The sequence below is a fragment of the Rana temporaria genome, chromosome 4, assembly GCF_905171775.1.
Source record: "Rana temporaria chromosome 4, aRanTem1.1, whole genome shotgun sequence".
Classification (NCBI taxonomy): Eukaryota; Metazoa; Chordata; class Amphibia; order Anura; family Ranidae; genus Rana; species Rana temporaria.
In genome coordinates, this window is record NC_053492.1 from 259,415,988 (window position 1) to 259,427,683 (window position 11,696).

Here is an 11,696-nt window from a genome sequence, read left to right on the forward strand (position 1 = left end):
TGCATACTAGCCTATTATGCCTTTTGCATTGCAGGTTTGGGGAGAAAAAAAAAAAGTTTATGCGGTTTACAACCGCTTTAAGTGGTTAAGCAAGGAGCAATTTTCCTCTCAGATAAGTTCTCACTGACATCTTTTATCGTTTTAGCTATCTGTAAGAGGCAATTTTTCCCAATGACCATCACACTTATGAGACCAAAACGTTTTTTTAAAGGTTTCCGCCGTTTTGAAAAGGTTGAGAAAGGTTGTTTTAAAAGCTCAATCTGTGCACTTAATAAAGTGTAGACAATTATGGATGCAGGCATTGTAAGAAAGATCTTAGGTCTTAACGTAAATACATTGGCAATGCCTCCATTTCAAAGCATAGTGTCACTGCCCCCTTGTCAAAGCATAATGGGAAACTGTTCATACTGTGACCCACTAAGTGTTTTCTAGGTATACCGCCACCCCACCCTGACTGATTCGGACTTATTTTAAATCCCCAAAAAAACATATTCACGCCGGTTTGATGCTTAGTAGCGCCTAAATGGAGGAGCACCAATTCCCCATCATAGAACTACAGCTAAACATTCTGGATGTCAAGCATATGAAATATCATCCTGCCTGCCTCCACAATTCACTTGATACATACAACAAAGTCTGGGAGCTGTGGCATCATACAGAAACTGCTACATAAATAAATAGTCTAACTATTGATCTCTGACTTTACTCCCATGGGACTACAGGCGGTCCCCTACTTACAAACATCCGACTTACAAACTACTCCTTACTTACAAACGGAGAGAGACAACAGGAAGGGAGAGGAAATCTACCCCTAGGAAGGGAAATTCACTCCTGTAAGAGTTATGGGAAAAAAGTACCTCCACTGATGCTTTATCACCAATCCTCATTTCCACAACAACCCTCATTTTTCAAAATCCAATAGTCATTGGGAGAGAAAGTGAGGTAAAATCTTCTCAACAGGGGCACAGACAGCAAAACAAACTTTACATGAGTGATAACCCTTCCATATGCGATCCAAAAAGCTTACAAATAGTTTTTTTGGTTAAAGCTACACTTAAAAAATGTACCCGTTCCGACTTACAAACAGATTCTACTTAAACCTACAGACCCCATCTTGTTTGTAACCCGGGGGACCACCTGTATAGGAATGGTCAGTTATAATGTCTTCTCACTGTTCTCTTTAGGGCTCTTCCCCCATTGATTCCTTCTCCTTTTTTTAAACGATACTTCCCCTACGCTTCTATTTAATGGTTCCTGTGGTCATTAATGCAAGTCATAATACTAAATATGAGGCAACATGAACTTGCCAGATTCACATAATTTGTTGCATAAAAACACTATATTGTGGCACAGGCTGTTAAACAGACTCCTCTAAAATGGATGCTCAGCAAAAAGTTAATGAAGTCCAGTAGGGGCACATCAGGGGCTAAGTCAGCTGGCTTCCAACTCTCAGTGGCAGCTCCTCAAGAAACTGAAGGAATCTCTAAAGCAGGGGTCTCAAACTCAAATTACCTGAGGGCCACAAGACAAGTTTTCATATGCCATGGGGGGCCGCATGCAAACTTTCAAACTTCAAAAACAACAGTACTGGTGTCAGCGAACACATTATTAACCCCCAGCACTGGTGTCAGCGAGCGCATTATTACCACCAGCACTGGTGTAAGTCAGGGTTTGACAAATTTGCTTGGAATCTAGGAGCCAGCTAAAAAAGTTAGGAGCCAGAAAACGCACCCCGTCCCGACGAGCTTGCGCGCAGAAGCGAACACATACGCGAGCAGCGCCCGCATATGTAAACGGTGTTCAAACCACACATGTGAGGTATCGCCGCGATTGGTAGAGCGAGAGCAATAATTCTAGCACTAGACCTCCTCTGTAACTTAAAACATGCAACCTGTAGATTTTTTTAAACGTCGCCTATGAAGATTTTAAAGGGTAAAAATGTTTGTCGGCATTCCACAAGCGGACGCAATTTTGAAGCGTGACATGTTGGGTATGAATTTACTCGGCGTAACATTATCTTTCATAATATAAAAAAAAAAAATGGGGATAACTTTACTGTTGTCTTATTTTTTAATTAAAAAAAGTGTAATTTTTCCCCAAAAAAGTGCGCTTGTAAGACAGCTGCGCAAATACGGCGTAACAGAAAGTATTGCAACGATCGCCATTTTATTCTCTAGGGTGTTAGGATAAAAATTATATATAATGTTTGGGGGTTCCAATTAGATTGAAGAAGATGACAGTGAAAATAGTGTAAAATGACATTAGAATTGCTGTTTAACTTGTAATGCTTAACTTGTAATACCAACGGCCACCACCAGATGGCGCCAGCTCACATCTGGTGGTAATAACTTGTAATACCAACGGCTCACCACCAGATGGCGCCAGCTCACAAAAAAAAAATGGCCCGCGGGCCGGTACTTTGAGACCACTGCTCTAAAGCCACAAATAGGAACTGTGCAGGAGGCACATCTAAGTGCAGTACAAAAACTCATATTTATTGATAAAAACAATAGGCAACTTACAGTTGATAAGGAGTAAAGCCCCTGTCATATGACCATTATCCACTGGGGGCCGTCATCCAAACCACAACAACACATAGCAGAGATAATCCAGTCCAGAAACTCCTTGCTTCCAATGGACAGAAAATACTCGGGGAACCATGCGAGTTAGACAGCTAGTGGAAATTCCTGTGTGATGTCAGACGCTGGTAGGCGTGGAGGAGGTATTGAGGCTGCGCCACCTTTCTCAAGCCACTTGGGGCCATAGAGGCTCCCACATAGAACTGTTTAGTAAGGGGCTGCCTAGGTCTAGGTGTTTAGAGATAAGCACCAAATCAGGCACATGCCAAGGCACTCGACATAATGGGGGTTTGCAATTCAAAAGCTCCTCAGACCACAAAAAAAAAAAAAACTAGCCAATGGTTAACATACATATTAGTTTGACCACACTTGGCTATTCAACGGGTAAATATGCACTGTGGTGTCTTAATAGCTACAAGTTATGTTTCCAAAAAAACCTGGTGGTCACCCCTAAGGTCTGCCACAAGAAGGGGAAAATAATTCACCTTGCATCATGTATATATAACTGGCTTTAATGTAAAGCCTTGTACCTAAAACAGACACCTCTGCATTCACAACACCTTTTTGTGTAGGAAAAGAAAAAGGTTATTTATTCTTGCTGTGCACTATTTAAAGACACTGTCATATTTCCATGAGTATCAAATCTCATTTACTTACAACGTGCAACTCAATAGTAAGCAAGCCATTACTTCACACTGCAAATTCTTAGACATTTACAATTATACTTCTATCAACTTTCACTTCACATACATGAGCTAATTGCCTAATTTACAGTTGCAGTGGCAGGGGTAAAAGCATTTTATTGTGGAAAATGCAGTCAATTTCTAAAAGCAGGGTGGTGATCCGCAGGTTACATTGTACAAGATCAGTGAAAGATCAGCTCCTGCTGCTTTCCTTTATCCGACTTGCTGCACGGCTGATTAAGCACACACTTACCAGTAGTATTATGTGCAGGAGGAGGCAGCCGTTGTAAATTTAAAGAGCAACCAGAGTTCTAGAAGGGGTGTGTGTATATATGTGTGACAGATCGAGATATATCTATATTATAGGTGTGTATATATATATATATATATATATATATATATATATATATATATATATATATATATATATATATATATATATATATTATTAAATACAAATACATTATATAAATATATATATATTTACATATCAGCTGCAACATTTGCGATAACCATTACAATCATACCATGAAATGGTTTCAAATTAGGTAATCTGCTCAAAGGAAAAATAAAAAAAAAAAAAAAAGGAAAAAGAAGAAGAAAAACTCACCCTTAATGCCATTTGGTTGCTTGTGCAAATCACAATACCACAGACGGTTAACCGGATCACAGCCCTCACTGATAGACAATAGTGCATACCGACCATCATCAGAGACCTAAGGGATTTAGAAGTTTTGAAGAGGTCAGACATCCCAAAAGACAGAATAGTTACTCTACGTTAAAGATCTGTAAAGAACGTTCCCGAATGCTTACAGTAGTGTTCCAAATAAGATATTTAACATGTAGGTAAGTTTGTGGAGTTGCTTATTGCTCTAAGCAGCTACTGTAGACTAGCAATGTATAGATGTAAAACTTTTCAGTATTCTCCTATCAGATAGGTGGACTGAAATTCTTGTGAAAAAAAAACTCTCTCAACTGCACCGCTCTGACATGATGTAAAATATTAACAATTGTATACAACATTGCAACAACAAAAAAATCCTAAAATTATACAGTAAAACCTTGGTTTAAGAGTAACTTGGTTTGAGAGCGTTTTGCAAGACAACCAAAATGTTTTAATAAATTTTGCCTTGATATACAAGCGATGTCTTGATATAAGAGTAGCGTCATGTCACAACTGAGTATAAAAAAGAAGAGAGGAGTCTCCAAGTGTAGAAATATGGTTACATTTAATGAAAGATGCAACTTATTGCTACACTTAGAGGTGCCTCTCTTCTCTTTTATACCCTGTAAAAAAATGCTTCGATATACAAGCGATTTGGATTACAAGCATGTTTCTGGTACAAATTATGCTTGCAAACCAAGGTTTTACTGTATTTAACCAGTATATTGGGTTCGCAGTGAGTATAACAAGCATGCTTTACTGCATATACAGACTGATTTTACGGTTGTCAGTTTAGTAACACTTTAAAGGGACAAAAGCTTGCTCTGTCCCTACATACATTTCTAAATTCATTAAAAACAGATGAGAGCACTGTTGGAGAAGGGAAAAGTCCTGGAAGTCGTACATCTCTGCAAAACCCCAAAGGAAAGTGTATCACAGCCTTAGCCCGGGTTCCAACCAGGCCAAGGCCCCAACACGTTTCACTCCACCCATGGAGCGGTCATGTTAATATTGATATTTATTTATTCTAATCATTTGTGTAAACATTAAAGCGGAGTTCCACCCGAAAGTTTTTTTGGGGGGGGAGTGCGGGCTTCGGTAGGAGGGAGACTTCCTGTCCAACTTCCCACTTCCGCCCAGGAACCGCCTCAGCGACTTCTTTTCTCGCCTTAGGCGGTCCCTCCCTTTAGGTGATCTCCAGGGACACGCAAGGCCGCGTACACACGATCAGTCCATCTGATGAGAACGGTCCGAAGGATGAAGCTGACTGATGGTCTGATGTGCCTACACACCATCAGTTAAAAAAACGATCGTGTCAGAACGCAGTGACGTAAAACACAACAACGCGCAGAAAAAAAACGAAGTTCAATGCTTCCAAGCATGCGTCGACTTGATTCTGAGCATGCACGGGCTTTTAACTGATGCTTTTGCATACTAACCATCGGTTTTGACCTATCGGTTATCAGTCCATCGGTTACATTTTAAAGCAAGTTCTAAATTTTTCGACCGAAGGATAACTGACCGATGGCGCCCACACACGATCGGTTTGGACCGATGAAACGGTCCTTCAGTCTGTTTTCATCGGTTTTGACTGACCGTGTGTACGCGGCCCGACAGGTTCCAGGAGATCGCCTGTCCACTTCAGAGCGCAGCGCGACTCACGCATTCGCAGTGAGTGCCCGCCCGTGAAGCCGAAATCTGTCACGGCCGGGTGCCCACACACTGAATAGAGGCACTGGCCGGAGAGGGGGGGGGGGGGAGAGGAGCGTAGCGGAGCTCCTGGCAGCCGTGTCGCTGGACTGTGGAGCAGGTAAGTGTCTGTTTATTACAAGTCAGCAGCTACACTGTTTGTAGCTGCTGACTTTTATTAAACACTAAAAGGCTGGAACGCTCCTTTAAGTGCAAATGATGATACCATTTATATGGAGTTTGATATATATATAGCTATAGTGCTGCACGATATTTATATGTATAATAAAATATGATACTATAACATGTTCTATTATCTGCTGCTTGAACAGATGTAGGTATTTTCTGCATAAGGTGACCGCTACCCATGTGTCTAAAAAACAAATGGCATCACAACCAAACATATTCGTCTTTATAAAAAGATTTTTATGGCTGGATACCACCTCTTCAGATAACAAAATGGATAATTTTCAGGGGAAATACAATTGTGCTTTTTTATAGGATCACTCCAATAATGGAAACCTGTTAAGCATGTCGCCTTTCTCTTATTTTTATGTTAAATGCAAGAGGGAGAACACCGTCCAAATTAAGAAAGCAAGGACGTTTGCATAAGTTAAATCTATTTCTGTGGCAAGGTATGGTAATTGTTGGCCTCTCAAAGCTACTGAAAGTGATTTACATTAAAACTACACAAGCCAATACAGCTAAATTAAATTCAAAAATGGAATTCTAAGCAACTAGCTTTCACATTAGAACCACACACTATACTTTTATTAATCTTGTGCTCAGGCAGTATGGAGAAGGCTATTGATTCCTGAGGCACGCAAATGGGACACTTGTATGAAATGAGGTCTGCTTGGTCAACATTTATAAGTACTAAAGTCTAATTAAAATAGGAGAACACCAAAAGTGCAGTTCCTAACCAGTAAGTTTAATTCCCATTCACTAGGAAAATAAACAAGAAGTTTATTTTCTGCAGGCTAACAGAGTACAACTCCGTCCAGAGTATGGACATTAAACTGCGTATACATTCTTAGTTCTTTAAAACAAGCTGGGGCTGAAACAACTAATCCACATAATTGCTAATAATCTACAGGGTGGGCCATTTATATGGATACACCTTAATAAAATGGGAATGGTTGGTGATATTAACTTCCTGTTTGTGGCACATTAGTATATGTAAGGGGGGAAACTTTTCAAGATGGGTGGTGACCATGGCGGCCATTTTGAATCCAACTTTTGTTTTTGGTGTATCCATATAAATGGCCCACCCTGTATAATAAAAAATAGTTGTCAATGATTTTTATTAACAATTGGTTGGTCTGCATACAGAATGCATTTTTGTTTACATGTCGGTATACACAGTGCAGCACACATACAGCTCAGTACACCGTTCATACATGTCAGCAAGTGCCTGAGAACTTGTGAATGTGTGAAGAGCATGGTACATGTAAAGCCTCATACACACGATCGGATTTTCATCGGACAAATTGCAGGACTTTTCTTCGAAGGGCGTTGGCCGTGAACTTGTATTGCATACAAACGACAAAGAATTGTCCGCTAACAAACACGAAACTACGTGGTTTTTCAGCTCTTTAGCGACACCCTTTGGGTAACTTTTGATAATGTTGTGTTTAGGGCTGCAACGAACGATTATTTTCATAATGAATTAGTTGGCCGATTATTGTTTCAATTAATCGGTTAATAACTTTGCAATTGACATTTTTACCCAGTTTGTTGTTGGGCAGATTAAAAAACACAAATTGCTGCAAAAACGCATTATATGCTTTTCTGCAGCTTCTCCGTTGAAGTATATTGAACCAAAAAAACTAAATGGAACCCTTTCCAAATACGCAGCAGCTGAAAAAAAGCATAGATGTGAACGTGTCCCATAGTAAAACATGCAAAAGAACTGTAGTGTGTTTCTGCAAAAAGCAACAAAAAAAGGTGTGACCCCGGCCTGAGATGTTTAGTAACAGAATGGGATTAAAAAAAACAAAAATTTGTACAAAAAGAGCAAATAATTGCTACTGTAAGGTGTTAATTTTGTTACTGTGGGACAGTGAAAGAAATATTTACAGTAGCCGTTTGCTCTTTTTTGTACCATAAAGGGACAATTTTATTAATTTTTTAACCCCATTATGTTACTGGCTGATTAATCGATTACTATTTTCATAAATCGATTAGTTGTCGATTAATCCATTAGTTGTTTCGGCCCTAGTTGTGTTATGGGGAGCATTGCTTCTGAGCATGCATGTTTGTACTTTGGAGTTTTGTCTGTGTGTAAACATGATCGGAAAATCCGACAACACACAATTGTTGGCAGACAATTTTAAAGCATGCTATTCCACATTTGTCTGCGGAAAATCCGACAACATTTGTCCGATGAAGCATACAAAAGGGTCGGATTTTCCAACAACAGGCTGCCATTACACAATTCACGTTGGATAATCCGATCGTATGTACGGGCAGAAGAAGAAGTGATGTAAGGGCTCAGTGTAGGGAAGATCAGCATCTGAACCCAGAGAAGCTGGAGGCCGATATTTTGGAGCCTGTAAAGCACTGCAACAGTGATCAGCAGATCTGCCGATATAGGTCTCCAGCAGATGTGCCAGTATATCTGTACATCCCATATGGGTAAACAGATACAATCTGGCAGGAAGACTCAATGAACTAACATGGCGCTCCACAGCACCATGGCAGTTTATTGAAAACTAAAATTATTGTAGTATATAGGTTATATATTTTATTACTTTCACAGTATAAATGAACCCATTATAAGTAAAGATTCTCTGCAGCTCAGCTGCAGATATTTGTTCTTGTACTATAAAAAGGGCTCATTTTTGTTTTTTAACCCCATCATGACAGGTGAAACAAAAAGCATGCTGCTGCTGCTATTAAATGTCTTTGTGACAGCAGGCGCAGGTAGCTTGATTCATGCATAATATTATCTTACAATCTGGTCTGAAAATCTGAAAACGTCTTTTTAGGCCTTTTTTTTATTTTAATTTCTTTAAAACAAAAATTTTAATCTTGGAGTCTGATGATATGTACAAGATTCAACCTCTATAAATACAGTACATCTCCTCTGTTATTCTGAGAGTGGATTAGATATTTTGTTCCCGAACCATATAACTGGTTATTAATATTTACAACTGCACAAAATAATTTGCTTTTTTTTTTTCTTTAAAGCTTGTTTAAATGTTAATGGAAAGTTTAGGTTGTTTATTTGTGCAATTCGTTTGTTCATTTAAACTATTTTAAATAAAAAAAAAAAAATTGAATTTTGGGAGGTTTTTTTATCTGATTAATTGATTACTCAAAACAATAAATTGGCCAGCTAATTGATTGTGAAAATAAAAGTTAGTTGCAGCCCTAAAAACAAGCGATCCCTAACACCTCTAGCCGTTTTTAAACTGAAACTATTCATTCTCAAATACCCCAACATTTCACAACAAAGAATCTAAGGGCGATGCATTTTTTGGCACATTGAGTTCTAGAGGGGTAACCAATGAACTCTATGGAACATGCACTTTAATAATAATGCAACAATAAGGCAGCATGCAGGACTTTTTTTTTTTGGCGCACCTAAAAATCAACCAAAAAAAAGCACAGGTGTTAACGGGGCCTAGAGTTACGTTTAAGTTGGTTTCTGTGAAAACCTAAAAGATAATTGTGCACTTAAGAAATAATAATACATTAACCTCTTGCCGACCGCCTAACGTCTAAAGACGTCCTCCGCTTTGTGGTAGTATATTTTAATGATGCCTGCAGCTACACGCATCATTCAGATATTGCCGGTTTAAGCCGGCGATTCCCTTCACCATAAGAACGATCAAAGCGGCTGTTCTGCCGCTTGATCGTTCTTACGGGCGGCAAGAGGGATGACCTCCCCTGCCGCCACCCTCCGATGCTTCTACCGACTCACCTGAGGTATCGGTGAGTCGGTGACAGGATCCGCCGGCCCCGGTTCTTGACCATAGAGATTTCCCGCGGACCAGATGGTCGCCGGAGTCTCTATGATTGTCCGAGGCCGGGCGTGATGTTATGACGTCTCTGCATTAAAAAAAAACACTGCACCGGTTAGGAAGCGGTGATCTCTTTTTATATTTTTTATTTTAGGCTTCCTAGTCTAGAAGCAAGATGTGGGGTCTTATTGACCCCATATCTCACTGTAAAGAGGTCCGATCATGTCATATTCTTATTACAAGGGATGTTTACATTCCTTGTAATAGGAATAAAAGTGATCAAATTTTTTTTTTTAAAGTGTCAAAATAAAAACAAAGTAAGTAAAATTAACAATAAAAAAAAAAAAAAAAAAATTAAGTTTTAAAAGTAACCCTGGCCCAGTGTGCTCACACGCAGAAGCGAACGCATACGCAAGTCCCTCCCACATATGAAAACGGTGTTGAAACCACACATGTGAGGTATCGTTGCAAACGTTCGAGCGAGAGCAATAATTTTAGCCCTAGACCTCCTCTGTAACCTAAAACATGAAACCAGTGAAAAAAATTAAAATGTCGCCTATGGCGATTTTTAAGTACCGAAGTTTGGCGCCATTCCACAAGCAAGTGCAATTTTGAAGCGTGACATGTTAGGTATCTGTTTACTCGGCGTAACTTCATCTTTAACATTATGCAAAAAATTGGGCTAACTTTACTGTTTTTTTTTTTTTTAAAAAGCATGAAAAATTGCTGCACAAATACCATGCGAGATAACAAGTTGCAATGACCGCCATTGTATTCTCTAGGGCAGTGGTTCTCAACCTGGGGGTCGGGACCCCCTCGGGGGGTCGGATGACTATTTGCCAGGGGTCACCAAACCCTGGGCTGTTCCTGAAGCGTGCACTGCTTTCCCAGACTTTTCGCAAACACCCAGCAGGGCTGTCCCTGGAGCCTGTGGCCGGCCGCCCAGCTGGGCTTGTCTTGGAGCCTGTGGCCGCCCACTCAGCCTCTTTGCTGCCGCCCATTTAGTTCATGGCATGACTAGGGGGCAAAGACTAGAGTTCAGCTGACTGGTGAGGAAGTGGGAGGGGCTGGAGGAGACCCTATATCCTGATTTTGGCATAGGAGTCACTTAGAGACACCACAGAGCTGGAGACACAGTGAGTAACACTACCTGTGATCAGAGTTGCCATTAAAAGTCCCCACTACAGTTCTCATATCAGCAGATGACCTTGATCAAGAGCACCTAAATTGGCTGATCAGAATACCCTCCAGCACTGCCATTGATCCCACCACACACCAGCACTGCCACTCATCCCATTCCCCCCACCAATGAGTAAGAAAAGAGAAAAAAAATGGAAAATATATGGAAGGGAGAGAAAAAGAGGGGGAGGAACAAAGAAACAGGGGGATACAGAATAAGGAACTTGGCAAGAAAGATTGATGGGGGGAACAAGACATTAGGATAAAAAAAAGGCAAAGAAAGGAGAACAAAGAGTGGTACATCCTAAAATATACCATAAGGGGTTTTAATACTGTACGAGTGGAAAGGACTCAGGGAGAGCTTTCCGTGGGTTAGGGCCTCAAATTACTTGTCTTGCCTTGGGTGCCGACAATCCACGCTACAAAAATGTTACTGTTGGGGTCCCCTACAACTTGGGAAATGTTATCAAGGGGTCACGGCACTAGCAAGGTTGAGAACCACTGCTCTAGGGTCTCTGCTAAAAAACATATATAATGTTTGGGGGTTCTGTGTAATTTTCTAGCAAAAACATGATGATTTTTACATGTAGGAGCAAAGTGCCAGAATTGGCCTGGTTGGCAAGTGGTTAAAGTAAAAATTGATCAATGTGCATCAGCACAAGAACACAAACCTAAAACAATGAAGTGTATAAGTATACGATGAATTAATTATTAAAATGAACTTCTGCACCCCATCACCTGAGTATAAGATATAAAAAAAAATAGATAGAAAAAAAAAACAACACACATTATGCCCTGTACACACGATCGGTTCATCCGATGAAAACAGACCGATGGATTTTTTTCATCAAATATCCGATGAAGCTGACTTTCATCAGTCTTGCCTACACACTACAGTTAAAAATCCAAACGTGTCAGAATGCGGTGACATAAA

The 11,696-nt window shown here is 40.1% G+C and overlaps 1 protein-coding gene across 1 annotated transcript in view; it reads right to left on the reverse strand.

Moving 5' to 3' along the window:
* LOC120937167 (prolyl endopeptidase) overlaps positions 1 to 11,696 on the reverse strand; it is a 149,727-nt gene that overhangs the window by 108,654 nt on the left and 29,377 nt on the right. The window contains exon 7 of the mRNA XM_040350174.1: positions 3,873 to 3,978. Within this exon, the coding sequence (XP_040206108.1) occupies positions 3,873 to 3,978 (106 nt within the window). The remainder of the gene's footprint in view (positions 1 to 3,872; positions 3,979 to 11,696) is intronic.